We start from the raw sequence: 25,646 nt of genomic DNA, 5'->3' as shown, positions 1-25,646 counted from the left end.
ATTAAAGCGCTTTCAAGATCTGCGCCAAGCCCACATCCCCCGCGTGGCTGTGGCATGGCAGTTCATCCAGGCGTGCACTTGGCACAAAAATACAGAAAAATACAGAACAGTAAATTCATTTAAACAATTAAAGCAACATAAATTAAAAATGTGGTCACGACCAACAGCGACAAATTGCATGTGCACCCCGTGTCGTATGCGTAACTAGAGCCACAGCTTACACCCACACACACACACACACACACACACATGCATACTATGTATGTATTAATTGTATATTTTGACCACATTCAATAGCATCCTGTCACACGAACAACCCACGCCATCAATTGCAATTAATTCAAGCATATTAATTCGTGCTCGAAACTTGAATTCGCGTTTTGCCAACTGTTTTTGGTATCCAAAATTCAAATGTACATACAATATATGCATTTAAAATTTAAATATATTTATGTTTGTTTTTGGAACACCGCAGCGGGGTGGTTGGCTGCATGTCACGCCTCTGCTTATTGTTAATCAATTACAATCTTATGCCACCGACAGTCAGTCGTATGAAAGGATTTCCGAAGCTGCAGTTAAATCTGTTCATGTTCCAATTGAACAACTTTACAGTCTAGCGTCAGATAATTCTGTAAAAATAAAGTACAAAAGAAACAATGAATCAAGATACGAGCAAAAAAAGATACCCACTAAAAGCCACTGCCCCCGAAAATATTTCCAAAGACATTAAGTTACCTCCTATAGATTATTTCACTAAGTACTCCACATCATCCTCTATGTTTATCCATTTAAATTTGTTATTTGTTATCAACGCGTTTTGATTAGTCTGGCAGCGCTGCAGCATGGTCTAATTTCTTCCATCCCTTAAATTCCATTTATAAGGTATATTCAATATAGAGTATCGAATCTTCTAAACGCATGTTTTTCAAATGTCCTTCGAGAAGGGACGTATTATACCGTTGGCAGCATCATTTTTATGGACCAGCAGCATGCTGCGAAAAGTGAGAAACATGCTGAGAAAAGGGAGCAGCACTGTTCCCCAACATTTGTCACGGAATAAACAACATTTAGTACACCTAGTGGGAAGGATATCCTGGGATTGAGGTAATGTTGGAAATCTCAGGCACCAATCAATGCAATAATAAGTCAATCGATGTTGGAGATTTATCTCAACGAAATTTTGAAGATAATAGACATCGAGAATGTATCTAGATCGATGAAATATACATACATATGTATGTATAAACATAGAAGCCATATGAAAAGGTTAAAAACATGTCAGTCTACGATAAAGTCATTAATAATGTTTGAGAGTAGCTTTATGGAAATAGGGTATAACAATGCCCATACCATACTATCTACCGGTTAACAAGCAACAAATTGTCAAATACGTAGCAGTCCAGTACCACTCACGTAACGTCTTAAGCTATTTTTGTTGGTTGACCATATAAGTTTTATCTTATTTTGTACGCATTCCACCAAAAGGAATTCGTGAAAACTTGCCAATCTTGTGGGGAATTTATTGATAAGTCGGATAAAATTAGGGTTTTAGCGCGGAGACTCCCAACTAGGCAGCATTATCAAATAGAACATCAAAATCAAGGAAAATGGGTGAAGATTTACGTTTTGTGTAGGTGTGAACGTAGTAATGTCAAATAGAACATCAAAGTCGAGGAATCCGATTTAAGCCCACGGTATACTTTGAAGATGCAATGGTATATTTACCAGGCCCTGACGGTATATTTTATCGATTATTGCGCGGTCACACTGTTTCAAGTGCAACAACAGCTGTTTCTGTGTTATTTAACGTGTTTTATTTAAAAACGTAGAAAACACCCAATTAGGGACACACAAAATGTTCACACTTCGTGCAGCACTGCCCCGTGGCAAAAACGTTGCTGTGGCCCTTGGGAATGCTGTGCGCCAAATTCCCCTTGCGCCCACCTGCCGTTTCAGCGGATCCGCATGGAAAGCAGCGGTGGTGCCGCTACAGCAACAGAGACAACAGAATCTACAGTGCCGGTGGCTGTCGGACCAAGCCGCCGGGAAGCGCACTGAGACCGAGACGCTGCAGCGTGTCTACTATGGCACACTGGCTCCCCGCATGAAAGTTGTCAAGTTCTTCTCGCTGAGCACCAGCCTGGCCGGCATTGCCGCCCAGCCGATTCTGCTGGAGCAAGGCATGAAAATTGGCGGCACCGGCATGGCTGTGTTCCTGTGCACCATTGGCGGCTTCTTCACGTTCGTGACGCCGCTGCTGTTGCATTTCATCACGAAGAAATATGTTACGGAGCTGCACTATAATCCCACTACCGAGGAGTATACCGCCACAACGATTTCCCTGCTGCTGCAAAAGATCAAGGTGAGTTCTTGGGTCCTCTAAAAGCTCAAAGTCTCCATTTTTCCCCATTGCAGACCAAATTCAGGCCCAGCGATGTGACTGTACCCGAAGTGCCTGGCATGTTCACCTCGTTTCTGGTGCACAAGCGGCCGCTGTTCATCGATCCGGCATTGTTTGAGGATCCCGAGCACTATGTGCGTATCATGGGCTACGACAAGCCAATCGACTTCAAGCTGGACCAGCAGCCACCGAAGAGTCCCAGCCCCAGCCCCAGCCCCAAACAGCAATAAGCCCCGTCCCCCAATGGCAAAAAGTACAAAAAAAGTTTAATACAAAAGTAAAGAAGTGAAGTCCCTTCATAAGGATATATCATAGATATGTGCGATATAAACTAAGTGCACTTGTCTCCAGCAGGCTCCTGCGAGATTAACCCAAAATGGAATATTCGTAAAAAGATTGGCAGGGCCAGGTCCCGTCTCTGCCAACTCATTCGTAACTTATACCGAATAAGAATTCCATTTGTTCTGGGGTCATGCGATCGCGATCGCGGCACTTGATGAGGGTGCGAGTGATGCGGTTGAAGTTTCGCAAATAGGCGGACAACTGATTGTCGGAAAGCGTTTCGAAGAGCTCCAGTTCGGGCACCAAGTAAAACGGCAAATGCCTTTGAGTAAGGCACCAAATCATGCGCACGCACATCTGAATGGGGAAAACATATACAAATAGCCAAGCCACCACCAATAGTAAAAGAGTAGAACACTTACGCGGATAAGCAGACGTCCGGGAGACTGGTTCCATGTGGTGTAGCGCCACTCGGCGCAGTTCAGGAAGACGCTCTTGATCATGTAGCTGATCAGTGAATTCATGTGGTGGGCACTGCGTGTGCATTTCATCAGGCGCATGGTGTCCTTTAGGTTCTGCTTCTTTTCCAACACCATGCGCTCCCAGTGCGGAGCGCAGACCATGAAGGTGAGTGGATCTTTTGGAGCATGCTTGCCACGAATGGCACGGGGAACCGCGAACCATGTGCGCTGCTGATGCTTATGCTGGGGCAATCCTTGTGGCCACTCGTGGGCCTGGAACTCAAACGCTGGCACAAAGTCAAAGTAGATTTTGCGCTTCCGGTCGCCGCGGCACACGGCCATTATGGTGTGAGCCACGCCGTAGCCGTGGGCCATGTACTTCAGTGCATATGTGCGGTGGCCTCCGCAGGGAATGTTTTGCAGCTCCTCCATTATCGCGCCTATGTTCTGGCGGAACCAGGCCTGCAGCTTGTCGCGGCTAATGTAGTCAAAGCCGGATCGAGCACGATGGAGCAGGTGGGCGGGCGCATTTCTTCCCGTTACGCGCAGATATATGTAGCCTGGGTGGCCTGCCACGGGGACTGGTTGCAAGTTGCAGTTGAACTCCATTGTGGTCAACATATCAAATTCATCGGGCAAATCAATCTTTGATCCATCCAGATTGCTGCCCGTCAAGCTGAGGCCTCTGAAAGCATGCGCGAATGTGCGATCGTGGCGTGAAATAGCGCGAATAAATGCATTCTCTATGATTTCGGCGTCTTTATTGAAGCTTTGGCGCTGGGAAGACGGAATTGAAATGTTCTCCAGAACAAATTCGATTCCCCCGCCGAAGGTGAAGTCGTATGAACTCATTGTTTAACACAAAATAGACGCCGGCCGCCTTATTTTTTTCCGGGAAGAACGCAATTACAAGCAGAATTTATCGACGACGCGGTAACATTAACAATGGTCCAGTGTGACCGTGGATTTATCGAAAAAATATACCGCACGTCTCTCAATCATATACCGAAATATACCTTCTATCTACATTCTCGTTGAAGTAGATCTCCAACGCAGAGTGACTTGTTTTTGCATTGACTGGAGACTGAGATTGCCAACATTCCCTCTATTCAAGCATATCTTTTTACCATGGGTACTGCACTGGTCACTCTGAGCTCTGTTTTGACCACTCTCTCTAGGTTACTCACCTTGCTCATTTCTGCGATATATTAATAGATTAATGTAAGTATCGTGTAGAAATGCCATGTAGTTGCAATGTAACAAAACCAATTCAAGTTTGTGGAAATTTTGTAAACAAATGGACGATTTGAAAATAATATTAGAATTCAGGTAATATTTATGTTGCTGTGGTCAGTGCAACTATATGACAACTTACATTTTCCCTCAGCGCCGGGGCGGAGCTTCTATTTGGCAACATCAAGCGCCGGCAACTCTCCCTTGACGGCAATCAAAAATGTGAGCATGCAGCGTCATAGATGCGGTCTTGGAAGTGTCCTAAAGTGTGCTCATATATTCCAGGGACAATTGCCAATTTGCTAAAGTGGATGCATGCCAACATATTGACGGAGCGACCCGAACTCTTCCTGCAAGGCGACACGGTGTAAGTGGCGAGGGCGAGTGTCAGCCAATATTTCCCCATAATGGATTGAATTGTTCCTCCTTTTAGACGACCGGGCATTTTGGTTCTGATCAATGACACTGACTGGGAGCTCTTGGTGAGTTAGACCCATCATATTTTGTGTGATTCGGGATTGAGCTTTGCTATTTTCAGGGCGAACTGGATTACGAGCTACAAGCAAACGACAATGTGCTCTTCATATCGACGCTGCACGGCGGCTAAGAGACTTTCATCTCAACGCAGTTGATTATTAATAAGCCAAAAGTATGTTTTTTTCATATAAATACAAAATAAAAAAAAAATAAACAAACCAAATCAGAATTACGTCCCTTTACCAAAATTGGCAAAGGCCCACACGATGGTTCGGGTGGTAAAGTCTTCTTCATCTCAAGTTTATGTAGAGTCGCCGCTCGCGTATTTATGTGTGAGTGGCAGCAAATAATCACTTGGGAATTATAAGGCAACGCGTGGAGGAGAACATCCGCTTGCGTTTGTTTACACTTGAAGCAACGTTTATTGAATTTAAGTTTCTGCTTATTGCATCTAGTTTATAATAATAGAATTATGAATATGTTTTCGTTTAAGTTACTCTAATGGTAGGCACTTAGTTTTACATTACACACTAACTGTACGTAATGATCATCTCTCTCTCTCTCTGTTCGTCGCTTTCGATATGTGGGGGTGGGGGCACTACACGCCGCCGCCCCGTTATCTGTTTCAGTTTATGTTTGTGAATGTGTGTGTGCAAATGCGTTCGATTGTATTGGTGAATATCTAAGGCTATGAAATATATATATTTCGATATTGACACATTGAATTCAATAATTTCAATTAGTTTCCGAAACGAGAATAAAGAATGCGCACCTCTGAGGGCAAATCAAATCAAATGAAATCAAATCCAATTCGGAATAGGGATTAATTATGACAAATTAACACAACTAAAATGTAATAATGTAATAAATAATAAATAACAAAAATAATGAAGTAAAAAATAATAATAATAATGATTAATGGTTAACGTAACGTATCGTATCGTATCGTATATTATATCTGGATCCGATGAAACCTTTCCTCTGCTAAAGCTATAAATCGTCCAGGGCCTGGCCTGGCCGAGAACCTATTTACTGCTCTCCGGGGCAGCGGACTCTGCCGCATGCGCATACGACTTGTAGCGCCGCAGTATCACCGTCGAGGCGCTCGCCGTGGATGCCGTTGCCGATGCGGTGGATGTTGACCAGCTGCCCCTGTTGCCGATGCCGGCCAACTGCTCGGCCGCGTGCTCCTGGTCCGGTGTGACGCACATGTCTGAGACAATGCCGCTCTCTGGAAAGTGTAAGTTCATATTGGATCATTCAATCGAAATGGCGGGACGGACACACACAAACAGCATGCGGCACGGAGCAGGAGATTGGTGGTCGGAGGATGCGGGATGCGGAAATACACAGGTTAGGAGTGGGTCTGTTTGTGGTTTGGTGTGGGGTTTATATACAGTTTTGTGTGTCTAGTAATACTGAAGGACTTCTAGTTATTTACAAAGGGAAAATAACAACAACAACAACAACTAAAAGCAAACAGGATGAACGCTTAGAAGAAATAGCACAATTCAAGCTCAATACCCATGGACAGCTGGCTGACAATTGTCGTCGATCGCTTGGGATGACGTTTGCTTCCGTGTGTCCCGTGCTGTTCGTTGCTTCTGCCCTCAGAGGCGGGCTCTTGGCTCTTGTGACTGACACTGCCGCAGCCCTTGCTCAGCTTTAGTGCCTGCGTCTCATTGATCAGCTCCAGCGTGGCATTGCTGTGGCTGCTGCTGCTGTTGTTGTTGCTGTGGCCGCCTGGCAGCTTGCCAAAGTGCAGACTGTGCCGCCCGCTCTCGTGCGCCCCATGGCCCGACGATGAGCCGCCGCTGATGGAGGAGCCGCTGGTGGTGCTAGTGCCGCTGGACAGCGAGCTCTCCGATATCAGTGAGTTGGGGCGCCGCATGCTGCCCTTGCCGGGCTCCGTGTGCCGCAACTTGGGTGCTGTTGGGTGCGCAAAAAGGGTTAACCAAACGATTCCACATTGAGATTCCATGCTCCTGGCTACTCACTCTTGTTCAGCTGTGCCAGAGGTATGGAGCGATCGCTGATCTGATTGTTGCTCGGACGTATATCCAGGCAGGGTTTGCTGCCAATGCCCATCGAGGACATCTCCGCCAGACGAATTTCTGCGCAAGCAAAAAGCAAACACATTGGAGATGATTAGAGCTGGGTCTACGGCTCATGCTTACCTCTGTTTCGTTTCGCCTGCTTCCAGAGCAGCTTGGAGATCTCCTCGGTCCAGGCGTTCTTGATATCCTCCGACATGCACTGCAGCATATAAGTGTCGTCCGGCTTTCGCTTCCTGAACCAAATCTCGAATTTGGTCGCCGAGTCGCCCGTGTGCGCCGTCAGGCCAATATCCGAAGTCTTGATGCTGTTCTTGTAGATGTAAATGTCCAGATTCTGGGGGCAAAATATGAGCCAAAAATGAATGAATTGTTGCTTGTAGCTCCGACTCAGACTCACCTTGTGGTCTGGGAAGCGGCGCGCCTTGCTGAACAGCACCAGCTCCTCGAAGAGGAATACCTGGCGCAGCGTCTTCTTGCCACCGCGCCCCTGCCACACGAGGAACTCGTTCTGGCGCAGCAGTCGGCCCTGCTCCTTGACATTCACGTCGCAGTCGCGCAGCGAGTCCATGGCCAGCAGATCGTTGCCGTGTCGCAGCTGAAACTTGACCATCTCCTCGGCACGCTGCAGCTCCTCCACATCGGCGGCGATCTCCTGCAGTGCCGCGCCCTCCACGCTGCGGCAGGCCTTCACCAGCTGCTGCAGCAGCAGCGCGTACTTGCCCATGCGCTGCACCGGCTTCAGCAGATACGAGGCCAGATCCAGCTTGTCCTGCAGCTGCAGCTGCTTGGGCTTGAAGAACGAGCTGCCGTACTCGCTCAGCAGCGTGTCGCTCTTGGGCTTGTTCTTGTTGTACAGCGCGTACAGATAGAACTTGGACTCCATCTCCAGGAAGGCGGCGCCCACTTTGAGCGGATTGCGCTCGTACCGCTCCAGTTCGCCGAGGAAGTGCGAGTTGTGGAACTCGAAGATCTTCTCAATGTTGCCGAAGATCACATTCCGCTGGCCACGCAGTGGCTGTGGTATGTCCTCGCGCAGCAGCTCGTCGATGTAGTTCTCGATCACGTAGTACAGGGAGCGCACGTAGTCGCGTTCGGTACCAATCATTTCGCGCATGATCAATAGAAGCGTTCTGCGGGGGAGAGCAGGGAGTTAATCAGTGCCAGGCGCTCCTTGGACTGTGTTTCCTTCTTACTTTTGTATTTTGGGATCCAGGCAGCTGAGCTCCTCCAGCTTGGGCAGCTCCAGACTGGAGCCATGGCACTGCAAGTGGGCATTCGCCTCCATGGGCGAGTGCATGTCCATGTAGCGCTTCGACGGACGCTCAAAGCACTCATCCTCGAGCAGCTCGTCGTGACTGCAAAAGGCCAAAGGATGAGCAAGGTAAGAGACAGGTGGACCGTACTCACCTCTTCTCGTTGAGACTCTGGCAGGAGCAGATGCGCGCCAGCTTCGGGTTGCGCTCACAATTGTCGCAGACACCCACTCCGGAGTCGGCAATCTTCGACTGCTGCTCCTCGCCATCGGCGTCGGCGTCGTTGTCGTTGTCGCAATCGTTGCCCTGCTCCTCCTCATCCGGCTCGTCCATGTCCTCCAGGTGTCGGCTCTCGCGCCAGCAGCTGCAGCTGCCGCCGGGCATGCCCTCAAAGGAGCTGCCGCTGCCCGAACTGCAGCGATAGCTGCCACGCTTGCTGGTCGTCGCCGCTGGCGTGCTGCCCGCCGCGGGCAGCGTGTTGCTCTTCCTCATGGCCGGCCAGTGCTTCTCCAGCAGCGGCGTGGCGCCCAGCTGCTCGGCCAGGCGCTGCAGCTCCTCGTGGGCGGCCACCTCGCGCTGATGCTGCGTGAGCAGATGCAGCAGTCGAGCGGCAGCCTCGAAACGCTCGTGGGTGAGCTCCAGCTTCTGGGCAAACTGATCCAACGCGGTCTTCAGGCTGGCGGCGCTCTCGCTCAGCACGGACACCTTGATGGCCGCTGCGTGCAGGTCGCGCCCCTTGGCCAGATGTTTCTGTGGAAACACAGAGATTTCTGTGGGTTAGTTGCCACATCCTCCTGCTGCTGCCACTTACCATTGCTATGAAGTAATACTTCTCAAACTCCTGCTCCTGGGCCTTCAGCTGGGTCTCGTTCTCCCACTGAAGTTGCGAAAACTTTTGCAAATTCTCCGCACCATCGCTGCCGAGCCAAGAGGTGACCTTTCAAAGGGAAGATTAGAAAATACAGATGTGAATTAGTGGGTTAAGTCTTCAACGCCCACACGCTAGGCCAAGGTTTCCCCTTCTCACAATTCAATCTCTAAACCCAGAGAGAGAGAGAGAGATGAAAAGTGAAACTCATCGAAAGGCTGCGACGAGCTGCTCTAATTAGCCGCCACTTTACAAATTAAAATCCAATCGAATACAAATCAAATAAAACGACTCAAAAGTAAGCATTTTAAGGCCGGCAAAGCCCCAAAGGTATTGAAAACAGACAGAGCCAGCAACAAGCAGCAAAGGCACAGCCAGAGGGAGTCGCAGATGAACAACAGCAGCCACGGGGCAATGGCAATCGACGATCTCACATTGATAATTTTGTAGCTTTAACCAATTTTTAATCACCTGCTGCGTCCAATTGAATTGATACAATCGACAATGCCGATAATGATGATGATAATGATGATGATGATGGCCAAGCTGCTGGGCTGCTGCTGCTTGCTGCTGCTGCTGCTTGCTGCTGGGTGGGTAACTAACTAAACAGGCAGCGGTCCCAGAGCTCTCTGGGTCGACACGCGTGTGCGGCGCGCATTCACTTTCCGTTTTTGGGTTTGACTCGGTTTCTGCTGTCTTCGATCTTTGGTTTCCAGATAATGGCAGCCCCAAACCACTTTGGTGTGCGCCTCGTCCTAGCCAATGAATGAAAATACAACTACGAGTACGAGTCTGTGGCAGCAAGTGGGAGTCGAGCGGTAACTGGAGCAGGGGCCTGCCGAACAGCTGCTCCAGTTTCACAGTCGCCGCACAATCAACCGCTGACGGAGCGACTGGAGTCAAAGATGAAGATGGAGGCGGGGAGACGGGCTGACGGCGGACTCTCTTCATGCTCATCAGATATGGCAGGCACGGGTTTTAGAAGCTCGTCTATGCCACATACAGGGTGTTGCAACCAACCAATCGATTGCCCCACACTCAAGCACTCCCAGTTGATGTCTTAATTGATTTTGTTCTCTAATTAATCTAATTGCCACTCGCTGAAAGCGCATTTGTCCATTAAGTTGCAGCAGCATGAGGCACTGATAATTGAGTTGCATGATCCACTCGCTAGATCTTTTATAGATCATCTTTTCTTGAGAATTTTGTGATACTTTTCCAATTAAGACATTATTCATGTTTGATCTGATAAATGTCTGAGTGTAGCCACAATGACAGATCAATGCAAAGGGCAGGGAATGTCACCACAAGAAATCAAAAGTAATAGAAATGAACAGCTGGAGTTCGGAAATAGCACCCACTAAAAGTGCGGTTACATTTACAAGGATCTTCCGCATAATTCTACAATATATCTAGTGTAAAAGTGAATGTCAATCATTATAATAATGTCTGAGAATCTTTAAATTTAATCCCTATTTAAATTCTTTCTCTTTCGGGTATTCATTTAATCGATTACCATTAATTGTGCCTGAACTAAAGCAAACAATCCTAAACGTTGATGTCATGGGTCACCTCTGAATGGCACACATTCGATTCGATTAACAAATTGTAAGCCATTTGATTTATTTAATGTTCAGGCGAGTGTTTTGTTAGGAGTGGCCGCCACAATTAAATATATTTTAGTACTAATTCAACTGTTTTTCAATTGCATAAAAGAAAGCAAAGAAAAACAAAATAAAGCTGGATAAAGCTGGCAAACAGAACAATTGAAACAGAACACAGCTGTGGAATGGAACACGACACCAGCTCCCCGCCTTTGGGTATGTCTGATCTGCGACACCCTGTACGTAGAGGAGCCGGGACGGACCCGCACCGGACCGGCTTGCACAAAGTGTTTACATTGAAAAAAAAAAAACTGCTCGGGTTTGGCCTTTTTGGCTTTGAGGCTGCTGATGCTGCCATTTGTGAGATTGTTTCTCAATGATTGCCGCACACAGAGAGCCAAGCCAAGGCAGGCCATAAATTAATTAATTGATATAGTAAAAAAAAACAAACTTTGCCCCAATGGATTTTCACCGCTGACCGAACGAATAATGATAAGCCGCAGCCATGGGGAGGGCGGCATGAAAGTGGAGGCGTGGAAGCTGATCAATGAACTGTGAACTATTAATAGCGGCAGTGTCCTACGATAGCTGAAGCAATCGTTTGATTCCATCGATTGATTGCACTTGGGATGACTCACATAGTTGGCTATTTCGTGGGCCAATTGGCTGGCGCTTGCTGCTGGTGCACATTCACATTCACATTCACTTGCCGGCGCCGTCACTTTTGGAGTTGAAATCGAAGCTGGTGTTGGAGTACGACTTGGAGAGACAATCATGTGGTGGCGATTGTTGCGGATGGAGCCCGATAAGCGCGACCAGATCTGCGGCAACATGCCAGAGACAGCTCAGAATAGTGACTGGAAGTGGAAAAGTCGATGCTTGACGATTGCTCCCCCTTCATCAATCATCCATCAACACGACGCACACACACGAGACACATGCACACACATATAATGAGGCATTTTCAAATTGAATTTTCCCGTCCCCATCGGCCCGCGGCACTCAATGAAATTGAATAAAATCCAAACAATTAGCAAACGTAAACAAAAAGCGAATGTTGAGATCGCTTCGAAACGAAACGGAACGAATGGGAACGGCACGGGCACGAGACGTGCACCAACTGGCAGCGCTGTATGCATCTATGCGTGTGTGTGTGTGTGTGCATAAACGGAGAGCCGACGACGCTGATGACGATGTCGCCGCGCGGTATCGTCAGAGTCTTGAATTAGCTTTGTGCTAAGTAAATAGGCAAATGTCATCCATCCCATCCATCTATCGGCACTGCGGCAGGCAATCTCCAGGCAATAACTCCAGCCAGCTTCTTGTTCGGCTTCGGGGTTCGGGGTTCGGTGTTCGGTGTTCGGGTTGTGGTGCGCGATAAGCTCTACTTGCACTATTATTTCTACGGCGGATGTGCTGCTCTCGGTTGCTGCCTCTTGTCTTCCCAGCACACTGATAAGGCGACTTCTGCTGGCTGCCGGGTTGACTGCACTCTGCACTCTCGCTCTCTCACCCTCTCTCCCACTCCCTGTTCCTTTTCTCGCTGTTTCCTCGCAACTCTGTTGTTCTCTTGATCTTAGAATCTCTTTTGGGCAGTGTTCTGCTAGACCGATCGATCGACCAATTCTTAGGCCTGGCATAAAACGCAAATTTAACGTGACAGTTTTACAAGTTGATCGCATGAGCCATAAAACACATGCAACACCTACAACGGCAACAGCAAACAGCTACAGCCAATAGCCGAACCAGCAACATCTTGGGCTTCCAGTGGTGGCCACAGCGGCGTCCGCTGCCCGCTGCCCGCTTCGGCGGCTGGCAACTGGCAACTGGCGGCTGCTGTCGTGTAATTTACACAAATGTCGCGCATTTATCTCATGGCCATAAACATTTTTTAAGCCACAATATCGAATTTATTTTGACACTTAACAAAGTTGTCGCCAATGTTAAAGTTGTGGTTGTTGTTGCTGTAGTTGTGGTTGTTGTTCTTGCGGCTGATATCATAGACCAAAGCAACAACACGCGGTACATGCATATTGGCATTTGCATATACCCTTCTCGGAGCAGTCCCTGGAGCTAGGTTTGGGCTTTGAGATCATCTTCTTGTATGATGATGTTTTCCTTGGATGAGTAGCCGCTCAGTCTCCACACAGTGCCCACATGTGTATGAGCCTTTTGTATATTTGTAAACCGTTTCTAAATACAATTTTATCGCTTCATTATTGTCCCTTCTGTTTATGGAACATATCTTAGAATCATTATCACATGTTTCCCCTTCAAAGTTTAAGCAGCCAAGGCAAAAATAATTGTGTAACATTTGTTGGCATTTCTGTGGCACTCGATCATCATTTCAATGGTATTTTCCAGCGCCCTTCTATAAGTATTGACACGCTCCAGTAGAGCATCTGCCATTCGCTTAACCTTGAGCAAGATTCGTTTGGGTATTCCAGAGGGAATTTCTGTTTCTGTTTTTCTATTTCTTGGGCCTGGGTTATTTATTTGGTGGAACATCTTAAATTTGGCTGTCCTCTCTGTCTGTCTCACTTCTTGTTGGCTAATTTGTTCTCTATGTACCGAGTGTCTCTGCCTCTGTTTCTGGATCTGTTTCTGTTTCTGTTTCCGTTTCTAGTTCTTCCTTCAAGCATATCGTAGCGGCAGCGGCTTATCTCTCTCTCTCTCTCTCTCTCTGGCTTTTAAGTACTTCTCTTTGGCCGTGTACTTTAACGACTGGGGCGTCGTGTGGTCTTGCATTTGGATTTACGGCAGCCTGCTGGGAATTATAGCAGCGATAACTGGCCTCAGAGATCACAGAAGAAACGCCAATTGAGGAATGCTCTGGCTGTGTGTCTGTCTGTGCGCCAAGTGAGACATTAAACACGAATGCCGCACTTTAATGGGGGACTGACACTCCTTCGCGTATTTAAAGAACTTTGCTAGAACTTCAAATCTCTCTCCCCCCTGCTGCTTGCCCTCGTAAATGTGATTTATGTCAATTTTTATAGCTGTCCCAGGTCCAAGACTTATAATAATAATCCCTTGTGGGTCGCTCCCCCACTGTGTGGCACGCATGGCTGCTCCCCCCTCTCCGTACCCGAATAATAAAGTAATTTCGTTCAACTATTTTACGGCAAAAAGGCGATTACAATTTTACTTATTTTTCACTTTCCAAACCAAAGCAAAGCCCAATCCTCCCCAGCAGCAGGTCTCTCTCTCTCTCTCTCTCTCTCTCCATTGCGGCACGCACAGAGTCATAAATTGTGGCCACAAAAGGCCAAGACGTTAATGTGGTGACAATATTGCATGCAACCGAGACTCCAAGTCTCGCATGTACTTGCTGCCGCAGCAAAGCCGCTTTGCCGCCACAGCCACGGCCACGGCAAGTGCATCATCAGAGCTGTGTGGCAGGGGGCATGGCCTGGGGTGGCAGTGAATGCAGCTTATCGTCGATCAGGCTGCGACGCTGTCCAGCCACAGACACAGGCACAGCCACAGCCACAGACACTCTCCAAGCCGAGCGGCGGACGTGACGACGCTCAAAAAAATGATGACAGCTGTTGATGAAGTTGACGATTTCTAAAAATGCGTGTAAAATGAGTGTTAAAAAACATGTCAAACCCAATGCGACAGTTACATTTTGACACGACAACAACGACAGCGACAACAATTATGCGTTTTGTCTGCAGGAGTCCCCCCAGCACCGTCTGCGACTCAGTTCAAGTGCAGGACCCTGGCCTCGTGTGTTAATTCAATAAGAAAATACTCACAGCTGGCTGGTTGGACATTCTAAGTAAGCGACGATTGCCATCGGCGATGGCTGCCATGCTAAGCGTATGATTAACGTCCGTTTTGATGACACAGCCAGCCGAGGAGGAGGAGGAGAGAGGCTGCCTCCCGCCTCCTGCTGCATTGTTTGCTTGCGTGGTACATTTGCATGCAACAATCGCTGTGCAACCGGTTGAAGATTGGCAGCAGCGGCACTTGCGGCCACAAGCGTGTTGTACATGCATTTTCATGGCAGCCCCAGAGAGAGAGGGAGAAAAAGAGATGATAAGCTGCCACGAGGGACTCACGCACGAGGGCAATATTCTGCCTTCTTCGGCATCATATTTTATGCCCATTTGATGGCCATAATCCTTTGGCGCAACTTTAATTTTCATTCCTGAATTTCAAGTTTGCAGAGCAGTTTGCTCATTAGCCATAATTATCCATTCCTCCGCTGGCATTTATCTAAGCGTCAGCAATGTGACGTTCAAGCATTTAACAGCTACTCCGATAAATTCGAACATTAATGAATTAGAACGAGAGAGCAGCTCCACAGACACAGCGGGACAGATGGCCAACCATTTGCACTTTATGGTCAAGGCATTTGCCAGTCATCCATATATCTCCCAGTTAGTTGGTTACTCTACTCATTGCTGTTAAGATTTAAGCGGCTACGAGCGAGAGTGTCGTGCGGGATCATTGCCCAAAAAAAGAGCTCTGCCGCCATAATTGCTTTTGCTTTTTTGGAGTGCCGAGCATTTATTTGCCATCTCTAGTGCTATGCCTGCGAGGGCTAATGCATGCAGTTATTATTAATGCCACTGCGGATGGGGTTGGCTGTTCGGGCTGTCCAGGGTCCAGGGTCCCCGGGTTCCCGGGTTGCCGGGTTCGTTGTATGTCGACACTAAATAAGCCTTCATTTTTCATGGCTCTCGCCTGACCGAATTCTATGCCAAAAGCAACTGCAACAGCGGCTGCAGCCTGTTCTTGGCTGCCGCAGCTGCAGTTGGGAACTGTAGTTATGCCGGGGTCTGCCACCGCATTCCACGGCCCAGGAGCAACTGCTCGAACGGGGTTCAAATGTCAGGGGCCATAAATAAGCCAGACAAACGGGCAAACGGGTGGCCAAAAGGCCGACACCGACACCGACACCGAAACTGCTGCTGCTGCTGCTGCTGATGCTCCCAGCGTTTTGCCTGATCGCTCCTTTTAGCGCGTTTGCAATTCAAGGCGCGAAACAATTAAACATAGTTTTCATTGCACAAAGCACGCCGACGACATTGCGCAAATTAATTTGAGCATAAAACATAGACTCAGACTCAGAGCAGAGGCACACAAAGAAAGCGCGCTAAACAAATCCAATTTCACCAAACAGACACGGCAAACATTTGTCCATCTGGGGGGTTTGCAGGAGGGGCAGCCTCCGGCTCTCTTTCACCCAAGGCTAACCGACTCATGGCCATATTTGTGGAGCAATCCACAATCCCACCACAGCAACATGCGCTCCCCAGCTCCAGCTCCAGCTCCAGCTCTAATGCAGCCCGATCAACAATTTAGATATAATATCGCATATCGCATCATAATGTCGTCGTCGTCGTCGTCGTCATCATCGTGGATGTGCTGGTGGGCAACAAAATGGCGACACCAGTGGCAGCCACACTGCTGGCACATCGATCGGTGGCACAGCGGCGGCGGCGGCATCTTTTTTCGCACCTTGTTTGAATGCGCACGCCTAATGGACGACAGCGACATTAGTTAGTCCGCAGACAGCAGGAGAGTGGGGGGCTGCCACTGACTCGGTTTTTGTGGTCCAGTTTTATTTTTTGCTCGCGAGATTATGGATTTAATTAAAAGGAAAGAAAGACTCCAGCGAGACCAGCTTTAAATACACTTTCGTTTGAGCGTTTGTGGTGAAAGAGAAACTGCCAAGAATTGTAGATCATCTTTTGCATCAAAATCTATGATACAAATCTTTAAAGTGGAAACTTTCACATGGAATTCATGGCACAAAAGATGAAGGAGAGGACCAGTGCGCATAATGGCAATCAGACATTAGCTATAACTTTGGTTAAGCCAAAAAATTGGTAGGGTACTTATGCTCGAGACACACAAGCGAATACTGCCCAAGAGAATGCCCAAGAATTGCAGAATTTGCGCTGCCAAAAATCCTCCTAAAACCATTTTCAACGCATATTTATGCGGCACATTGATGCTCGTGTCGCATTTGCGCTGCTAAAAGTCATCATTAAAACATTTTCCATGCATAATTGGTAACTTTTGCCACTCAAACATTATTCCAAGCAAAAATCTCCAAGCTTACAAGAGTCCAAGTACCCCAAGCGGATGCTCGAACGGTTAGAGTATTACTTTGAAGTGTACGTTGGTGCGGGGGGGGAGCACTCTGGCAAAAGACAAAAGCCAGCAACACCAAATGATCTGCACAAAATTGGTAGCTGTCAACGCCTTTTTTAATTGAAAGCGTGTTGGTGTTAAATGCTCGTAAGTATCTCTTAGTATGATTTTTGCGCCGATCGCGATATGACAACGAACGGACAACAAACGGACAAGCAGACAGACGGACGGACAGTCGAGCGTTAGACAGAGAGTCAGATGAATGGATGGACAGGCGATTGGCGATTGGCGACTGGTCGGTTGCTTATCGGTGAACTACTTTTTGAAATGGAAATGAAAATGAATGAAATGAGCCAACGAGTCATGCGAATGCGAATGCGAAAATGATTTCAAATCAATGAGCAAAAGGCAGGCAGGCAGGCAGGCAAACTGCCGGCAAATCGATTGAACGCCAAAACAGACTGCAAAAATATACCAAAATGTTGTAATTTCTTTAACCTTGCTTTCACTTTTCTCATTAACTTTTCGTCGGCAATTAAAATTCAATTTTTTTGCTAACCAAAAAATCAACTCAGATAAATGGCCGCACATTTCTCAAGCGGATCGGATTGGAGCAGACGAGCGAGGGTCGCCGGGGAGGGAGCGTGTGAAAAAGGCCAAATGCCCAGCAGCCAAGAGCCAAAAAAGAGCCAACAGAGTCAAGATATGTATGAGAAAACGCTAACAAGGCGATGCCAATTTTTAAATGCCAATTTCCGCAAATTATTAAATGAAATTGAGGATTCCATGGAGCTGGCTGGCTGCTGGGCTATCTGCCACATCTTTTTCGGGGGGGTAGCTGCCATATATGGGTAGCTGCTGCGTGTCGTGTAACTGCAATTTGACACACTTTTGTTAGCCAGCGAAACTGCAACTGCAGCAGCAACAGGCAGGCAGCAGCATCGACTGTGTGGCATCAACAATCATAGTAATAATGCGGCAACAAAAAGGAAAAACACTTCATAGTAGCGCGAAAGTATGACGAATATGTAAACAGGCAGCCAGGCTAATCCCCGGCAACAAATTATTGTGATTAATCAGCGAAATTGCATTAGCCAGGAGTCGAAGTGGAAGCCGCTGCCGAAGTCTCCCTCTCCCATTGGAGAGGGCGTTCCAGCAACTGTCACTGGGCGCTGATTAAGCGGGAGCTCCATGGGCGCTGTGGCACCATTGTGGGTGCCGTGTGCGTGCGCAGACAAAACCCATTAACATATCAATTAAAGTGCCAGGAAATGGCCACGACAAGCCAATGGCAGATGCTACTAAGCTTATCTAACGGCTCCATTTGGCAGCGCCAACTCTCAATCTCAATCTTTCAGCTCGAGCCTAAAACTAATGCGAAAGTGGCTGCGGCTTCGGCTGTGGCTGTGGCTTCGGCTGCAGTGGACACTGAGCGGATGCGCGTAATAAATGAATAAAGCCAGCATTAAATGCAATGCATATTCAATTAACAATGTCAGCGAGACTCACAGACTCAGAGACTCAGAGAGAGGGAGAGAGACTCTATCTGCACATGCCGCGCATTTCCTGTCCAAATCTCAATCCGCAGCCCCAGAGCTCATTAAGCCGCGCCACGCTGCTGCGACTGGGGCTACTGGCAGGGAGAAACCGTTTTTATAGATATTGTAAATCGTTCGACGAACTGAGGGAGAGATTCTCTGGGAACGCATCTGCCCAGCTATCTGTAAGTATATCCCCCTGCTTATTGATGACTTACCTCATTCATTTCATCCTCCATGGCACGCTGCCTGGTCAGCTGGCGCAGTCGTTCGCGCCGCTGTTCGGTCAGTTGCTCCAGCCGCTGGGCGGCGCGGTCCACCTCGTTGAAGAGCAGCGTCACCTTGCGCAGCTTGCTGGCGGCATCCGCGTTGAGCACCGTCAGGCTCGCGGCGGCGCGCGGTGTTGCGCTGCTGCCGGCACTCGCCGGGGCAGAGGTGATGCCCCGGGCCAGCTCCTGCAGGCGCGAGAGCTGCGAGGCACCCAGCTTGCGCAGGCTGTGCAGCTGCGAGTCCATCAGGGCACGACTCAGGGCCCGATGCTGGCCGTACAGCTGTCGGCGCGTTGGCAGGCCCTGCAGATCCGCGGCGCGTATATCGCTGAGGGCGCCCACCAAGCGCCCGCCGGCGGCCGAGCACTGCCGCTGGAACGCCTCCAGTTGGGCGAAGAACTCGCGCCACTTGCCCGCGTCGTGATGGGGCTGGGGCTGGGGCTGGCTCTGGCTCTGCGGCTGTGCGGCAGGCAGCGATGGCAGCAGTCCGCTGGGTAGCTGTGATGGCGCAACACTTGTCGTGACTTGCTCGACGCTAATGAATTTAACCAAATGCGCTGGCGATGCCGGCTCCTGTTTGGGGTCAGAGTCAGAAACGGAATCGTTGTCATTAGTGGGGGACTTTGGCCGGCAGTGGTTCTGTTTATTTTTTCTGCCTGCTCATGTAGATCGGGTTAATTGGCTCGGACTGAGGCTGGGGCGTGAACCCGCGAACCCGCGAACCCCGCAGCCACAGTACGAAATTCAAATGATTTTCTATTTTGTGCAATCTGCAAAAGGTCAAACTCTCAGCTTACCGTTTGATCATTGTTGTTGGAGCAGGAGGAGGTGGAGTTCTCTTGCTGCTGCTTCTCGTTGCACAATTGCAGCAAATTTGTATCGCTGGAAACGACCAAAATTTCACAATTGCCAATCTGCTTGCTTAGGAGCCTGAGACTTTGGCAAATTAATTCGATTACGCACAAATGCTGCGACTTCTCGATGGCAATTAAAATGGTAAATGTTTGCTGCTGGGCGGGTTGTTGTTGTCGCTGCTGCTCCGCACTTTTATGGCCATTGATTGTTGCGCTTGTTCCTGCTGCTTGGGGCGCAGCAGGCGGAGTGCTGCAAATGTGGCAAAAGAAGAAAACGGTCAATGAATGAGTTGTGGCGTGGCACTACTGTGGCCGAGAAGTGCACGCTGCACGGGGACACGGTACACGGTCAAGTCGCATAAATAACAACGAAAATGTGGCTTTGTTGCCTATCGGAGCTGCGCACTCGCTGCACGCGTGGAACTAGTTCAAACTAGTTCGAGTTACTGGCGGAATCCCTAGCGGGTTTTGGAACTAACTTTGATATTAAGCTCTTGCGGGAATATTTGAAGGGAAACAAATATAAAACAAGCTAAAAAGTGTTGAAATTTCATTGAAATTTTAGTGTTTGACACCCTAGAATTGATTTATTTCTGATTCTATTGCTGGGACTGTTCCTTTGATCCTCTAGTTATTTGTGGGACATTTATTTAAATCAGAAATCTCTCTAATTCTTTAGCTTTTAATCAAAAGTTGAGGCAGAGGCTTACAAATATTAATTCCAAACTAATTTCCGCAAGCAAAATTGTGCCTTTCCATGCGCTATTTAATTTATTTGAATTCTGATTACTTCTCACAATTTGCTAACAAAATTATGCACCGGTTTAATTATATTCCCCCTTTGACTTGGCCTGTTATTTCAATGTTACGGTACATTTTGTTCACAGAGTTGCATTTCCTTTAAGGGGGAAAACCTTGGGAACTAGTTCACATGTGAACGGCAGCTCTGCAACTATGATTGAGGCAATGGGGTGGCATGTGGCGGCCGCAGCAGAACACACAAACTTGGCAACGCCCAAAACAAGTTCAACTTAATTGGCAATAAGCGGCCTCTGCACTTGGCTGAGTGTCTGCCGCTGCCGCAGTGTCGGTATCTGAGTCGCACTTAAAGTCCGCGAAGCACTTTACCTTTCAGTAAATCAGTGAAGGAAAACCACGTAACTATGACAAGTTGGTAGCCACTTTTAATCAGCGTAAATAAAAATTGAAAATTGCTGCTAATGGCAGCTCTTTGGGGGGTGGCAGCAGGAGGAGGAGGCAGTGAACATTGAAGCCATAAGATGGGAGCTCGGAGCGGAGTTGTGTCTTAACACTTTAGCCAAAGCCCAAAGCCAAAGAGCCAGAAATTCCTGCTGATCGGCTGCCAGAACGGACTGTAACTGTAAACGAATGCCGGGGCCAGGTTCTCACATATTTGCCACTCGCGGCTGTTGCTGTTGCTGCTGCTGCCACGGTGGCTGCTGCACACACAGTCCACCCCCGTTGCTGTTGCAAGTTGCAAATTGCACGCAATGCTCCGTGGGGATCCCAGCTGTGCTGTGGCGTGCTCCAAGCCGCCGTCTTAATGATGCCGCCACCGCACACTGACTGCACGGCTTGGCTATAAAGAGCGGCTTGGCATTTCAATTTCAAAGTAGACTACTAAGACGACTATGTGCTGCATACATATGTTCATGTTGCCAGTGGCAAAGCGGTAATTACGCCACAGCGAAGAGGAAATACTCTATCAAAAGTTGGAAGAACTCCAGAATTATAACGAATTTTTTGGTGAACTTTTTCTATGGTAAAACATAAGGAACAACCTAAGCTCAATCTTTCTCTAGATTTGTGTTCGATGCTTGCCATAATTGTAATGAATTTATGGTAAACAAATGTCTAAAAATATCTGGTAATAAAATGTCTAAAGATTTCCCTAAACTAATCCTCGAATATTCTCCGCTTGGACAATAATTCATGGGTGCAAAAGCCTAAGGATCATTAGAGAATCATTGAGCAAACTTTGAGTTAATTATGCAAATAAAAACCTAGTTAAATGTCTCCCCTTACATCCAACATTTCACGGAATTGCTGCCCAATCCATACCGTTTCCCGGTATCATATTTTCCAAGATGTTAGCTCCAATCCTCTCGACCCTTTCCCTCAAGCAGTTAATTATAGTTTGAGACCTTTGCTGATTTGCTTTCCGATACATTTGGGTGGAAAATAGTTTGCTATTTGGCACACACACAGCCGCGAATGCTCCCATTGCCAGAGTAGGGCAAGACGCACTAAAATATGAGCAACAGTCCTGTGCCCAGGTCGAGCGTGTGTAACCCGAGCTTTTCTTTGCTTTTCTTTTGTATTCGTATTATGCGCGGGCATGCACATTTATACCTTCATAGACCTCGTAGTCGCAGTCGAAGATTCCAAGAAACTTTGTCCATAAAAACAAATTTAATTGCAAGCTGTCACACACACACACACAGAGACAAAGAGTCCGTGGGAGAGAGAGGGAGTCGCTTGTAAGTTAAAGTCGGACCTCGAGTAAGAGTCGCTGGTGTCGGGGTCAGACCCCCGGCCCATCAGACAAATGATGTAAGTTTTTGGATAAGCCATCTATTGCCCATCTCTGTGTTGCCCCTCTCTCTCTCTCTGCCTGTTGACACTGCCTGGGCCTAGGTCCAGTCCTCACTCGGTGAAAACTTTACAAAGCTCAAATATTAAATATTTGCGTGAACAAGCCCCGTACGTCCGTCCGTCCCATCCGTTTGTACATTTTGTCTGACATTTTGGAGTTGGACAGGCAGCTAATGAATACCTTACACATGTCGGCAAACAAACGCAAATAATGTCAATGGCTGCAACAGCAACAGCAAAAGCGACTCTCAAGTGGCTCTGCCGGTGCCGGTGCCAGTGCCTCTCCCTCTGCCTCTGCCTCTGCCTGTCCTGTCCAAGCTACAACTCGTCATGCGTCAGAGTGAGCGACTGGCTGATGCTGAATGCTGATGATGATGATGAGGCGACTGCCTGCCTGTTGCTGCTGCTGGTGTGCCAGTTTTCAGCACAAAACTTAACTTCCAGACTGACTACCAATCTTTGTGTGTTTGTCAAAGAGTTTTCTACACGATTTGGCCGCGTTTTAACCACCAATTGGCATTGAAGCAATTAACATTAACATGCAGCTGGAGCTGGAGCTGTGGCTGGAACTGTAGCTGTAGCTGGAGCTTTATCTCAAGTTGGAGCTTTGAAACTGGAACGGGAATCGCGATGAGTGTTCCGTTCGCTCGCTCGCTCTCTCGCTCGCTCGTTCGCTCGTTCGTTCGGTTCTCTTATGTCGATTTAGATTTCACAGATTTTTCTGATATTTCCAGGAATCGTGTGGCCGCCTCGTACCTTTTCTGCAACATTCAGCGCAAAAAGCAACAGCAGCAGCGGCAATAACAACAAAAAATATAAAAGTTCACATCATAAATCTTAAAGTGTCACGAATCTGTCTGAAAAAAATCATTCGTTTGCCCTGCAGTACGCTTCGTTCTCTCTCTCGTTCTAACTCTTTGTGCCTCCCCCACTCTCTGCCTCTCCCTCTCGCTTACACCACAAAGGGAAGCCGCACACAGACGACGTGCCATGGTGCCCCCTGCCCCACAGCAACACAGCAACTGTAGCCGCCTGAGTGGAATTCTAATTTACACTAGACAGCAGGAGGAACAAAAAACTCTGTTCCTGAGAACTGCTTCTGGCGCTTTTCGATTGATTTTCCCAGGGGGCATTTGACCCTTTCTTTGTAAGAGATCTGCAGGAATCTGTGCCTAGAGTTTATTTATCGGTCAGCGAAACTCGATCAAAACTTGGGCATTCAATTTTAAATTTTAGTGCCAGCCAAAATCCTGTTTCTCGCAGAATTTCCCCTTGAACAAATGAACCTCAAAGCTTTCTCAATGATTTTCTCATGAGCCTTAGCCTATTACATCCATGAATTACCGTCTCATTAATGTCCAAGCGGTTTTCCTTTCTCAAATAACCCATGAAACATGATACCCAATAATATCTTAAGCGTCGTTTCCTTCCCACACGAACGAACACACATGAGCCACAGGAAACTTCTCCCAATTAAGTTTCATTGACTTTCGCCTGGGAATCTGTAAATCTGGGAATCAATTTCCAGCCAGAAAAGGCCTCTTGCAATATCTTTTGGCAGATCTAGGACAGATAGTGAAGTGACCGCAACCTATGCTGGACAGTGCCACCTCCTCCCAGCGACTTTTAGCCAAGACTTTTGTTCTATTTTCTAAGAGCCCCGAGTTCTCGGTGCTCGCTGCTCAGTTCTCAGCCACAATGCAAGTGCTGTTCGATGTTGTTTCCTTTTAGCCAAAGTGGCAAATTGACTGACATGCATTCGGGCAGAGAGAAGAGCAAAGTGGAGTGAAGGAAACGTCCAACAGACCAACGGACTTAAAGGCTTAACTGCTTCGTTCCCAGCGCCACTCGGTGGCTGTCTGTCCCTCTGCCTGTCTGTCTTTGGTGTTGCATTTGCACATTTGCATATCTGCTCGTAAATATGGATGGGCCCGTCCCTCTCTCGTGTGAGAGAGCCATCCTCTGGCTGTAAAGTCTATGAACTTTTTTTTGCCAGACAAATTGAAATGCCTGATTCTGGTTCTGGGCCCATTCCCATGCGTTGCATTGACACTAAACCGATGAGGCTTTGATTCTAATTCTGATTCAGATTCAGATATAGTTGGTGTACCCTCCCTCTCCCCGCACACTTACCTACGCTCCGGAATGGTGCTGTAGTAGAGCAGCAGTGTGGCAATCTCGTAGCAATTGAGGCCGGCGGCCGCCACACAGGCCGCATCCACGCTCACAAGTGGGTCGCCTTGGAGGGTGCGTGTGCCTGCAGGAGAAAGAACAGATGTGCAAAAAAGTATCAGCAATGCAGGCACTCCATCTCTCAATTGGATCGCGCTCTGGGTGGTCGATAATAATGTGCGAAAAACTGTGTGCGAATTAATTGAAAAGCCCCGCCACACCGGCGGCGGCAAATTGCCACTGCGATTGGGGGGGCGATTCCAATTTGTAAGCAAATTTCGTTTAGTTTTGCGCAGTGAAAGTCTAGAATTAAATGGAAAGTTTGCTTTGTCACCTCTCTGTCTGGGAGACTCACCTGGCAGATAGACGCCGCTGGTCAGCAGTTTCTCGGGCAGCTCACCGATGGAGCTGGGCGGCAGCAGTTCCGTTTCGCAGGTCTCTGGAAAAGCCAAAAACCAAAGCAAAGAAAACGGGTGAGAAAATATGAATGGCCGAATGGATGGGGGACCCACGTATATGGGTTAATTGGCTTTTAAACGCTCCGTCGACGAAAAACCTTGAAAACTCGTTCAGGATCTGCGCCGTTTGCATAATAATGTCATTTGATTAATTTTGTGTTGCCTGCCACTGGGGCAGGCCTACAGCCTACAGCCTCAGCCTCCTGCTCCTGCTAGGAAGGGGGCGTGGTCCAAAACAGGTCCATCATAATTCATTTGTCGGTGTCCACGCCACCGACTTTCCCATGCGACAAACACAAAAAATATTTCCATATGATAAATGCGGCACATTTCAGCGTCTGCGAATATTCTGCAGCAACAGCATCGCTCCATCGCTCTGAACCTCTCTCGGGGGCCACCTGTTGGTGGCACTGCCACTGGTGGCACTGCGAAACCGAAACTGAAACCATATCCGGGGGCGGCAGTCTTGAGTGCACGGGGGAGGGTGGAGTGGGAGCCTGGGCATTGTAATTCGATATCCCAACCACCAGAGACCTGCAACAGCCCCCGCATTTTTGCGGCTGATTTATGCTCGCTCGCAATTTGCACCCACACCCAACATACTTGCAGCAGTCGGTCGCTCGGGGTTGAACGCATTCCAGGGCACAGTGGTGCCAGTTTAAAGATTGGCATTCAACGGAAATCCCTTTCAATTTATAAAGAATAAAACAACTACACGAGAGAGTAAAGGAAAGAGCTGGACTGCTGGCGGGAGAGCAAGAAGAAACCGCAGTTCCAATAACAAAGCTTGGGATGAAAAAGCTCACTGGCAAACGCACGGACGGCATAACAAAGGCAAGGGTCGAGAGCGCAAGCAAAAGAGAGAGCAAGCAAGAGGGACAGCTGGAGAGAGAGATCCCGTATAATGTAGATGAGGAATGAAATGGTATGGCCTTATGGAAACGAGTGGGAAAGGAAAGATCACGCGTGGTCCGAAAAGGCAACGGGTGCTT

The 25,646-nt window shown here is 48.1% G+C and overlaps 4 protein-coding genes across 9 annotated transcripts in view; 2 read left to right on the top strand and 2 right to left on the bottom strand.

Moving 5' to 3' along the window:
• Positions 1-1,783: 1,783 nt before the first annotated feature.
• On the top strand, positions 1,784-17,486 carry LOC117895713 (transmembrane protein 70 homolog, mitochondrial). Of its 2 annotated transcripts, XM_034803565.1 has the most exons (3): positions 1,784-2,362; positions 2,416-2,596; positions 17,419-17,486. In XM_034803565.1, exons 1-3 carry the CDS (start codon positions 1,856-1,858, stop codon positions 17,469-17,471), a joined length of 741 nt encoding a protein of 246 aa, XP_034659456.1. In that variant the 5' UTR covers positions 1,784-1,855; the 3' UTR covers positions 17,472-17,486. The 2 variants fall into 2 exon arrangements, with proteins under 2 accessions (XP_034659456.1, XP_034659457.1); XM_034803566.1 differs by lacking the exon at positions 17,419-17,486 and having other exon boundaries at positions 1,785-2,362; positions 2,416-2,704.
• LOC117895712 lies at positions 2,648-4,090 on the bottom strand. The gene is made up of 2 exons (XM_034803564.1): positions 3,106-4,090; positions 2,648-3,040 (listed from the first exon to the last, which is right to left on the bottom strand). The coding sequence occupies exons 1-2, from the start codon at positions 3,994-3,996 to the stop codon at positions 2,828-2,830; spliced, it is 1,104 nt and encodes a 367-aa protein (XP_034659455.1). The 5' UTR covers positions 3,997-4,090; the 3' UTR covers positions 2,648-2,827.
• On the top strand, positions 4,376-5,066 carry LOC117895715 (ubiquitin-related modifier 1 homolog). Its single transcript, XM_034803568.1, has 5 exons — positions 4,376-4,473; positions 4,532-4,599; positions 4,663-4,744; positions 4,811-4,859; positions 4,916-5,066. Exons 1-5 carry the CDS (start codon positions 4,442-4,444, stop codon positions 4,982-4,984), a joined length of 300 nt encoding a protein of 99 aa, XP_034659459.1. The 5' UTR covers positions 4,376-4,441; the 3' UTR covers positions 4,985-5,066.
• LOC117895708 (pleckstrin homology domain-containing family G member 4B) overlaps positions 5,257-25,646 on the bottom strand; it is an 88,024-nt gene continuing 67,634 nt past the window's right edge. For 4 of the 5 annotated variants that reach the window (XM_034803558.1, XM_034803556.1, XM_034803557.1 and 1 more), the window contains 12 exons: positions 24,552-24,635; positions 24,158-24,281; positions 19,352-19,658; positions 18,504-19,127; positions 8,976-9,101; positions 8,319-8,914; positions 8,105-8,266; positions 7,309-8,041; positions 7,032-7,245; positions 6,852-6,968; positions 6,379-6,783; positions 5,257-6,085 (listed from right to left, as the gene is read on the bottom strand). In XM_034803558.1, coding sequence (XP_034659449.1) covers positions 5,880-6,085; positions 6,379-6,783; positions 6,852-6,968; positions 7,032-7,245; positions 7,309-8,041; positions 8,105-8,266; positions 8,319-8,914; positions 8,976-9,101; positions 18,504-19,127; positions 19,352-19,658; positions 24,158-24,281; positions 24,552-24,635 — 3,698 coding nt within the window. In that variant the 3' untranslated portion in view covers positions 5,257-5,879. Of the gene's footprint in view, positions 6,086-6,378; positions 6,784-6,851; positions 6,969-7,031; positions 7,246-7,308; positions 8,042-8,104; positions 8,267-8,318; positions 8,915-8,975; positions 9,102-11,274; positions 11,549-18,503; positions 19,128-19,351; positions 19,659-24,157; positions 24,282-24,551; positions 24,636-25,646 lie in introns of those variants that run through there. The other variant, XM_034803560.1, reaches the window with a different exon arrangement.

The sequence above is a fragment of the Drosophila subobscura genome, chromosome J (genome assembly GCF_008121235.1).
Source record: "Drosophila subobscura isolate 14011-0131.10 chromosome J, UCBerk_Dsub_1.0, whole genome shotgun sequence".
Classification (NCBI taxonomy): domain Eukaryota; kingdom Metazoa; phylum Arthropoda; class Insecta; order Diptera; family Drosophilidae; genus Drosophila; species Drosophila subobscura.
Note: the sequence above shows the minus strand (reverse complement) of the source record. Positions and strands in the feature narration are given on the sequence as shown.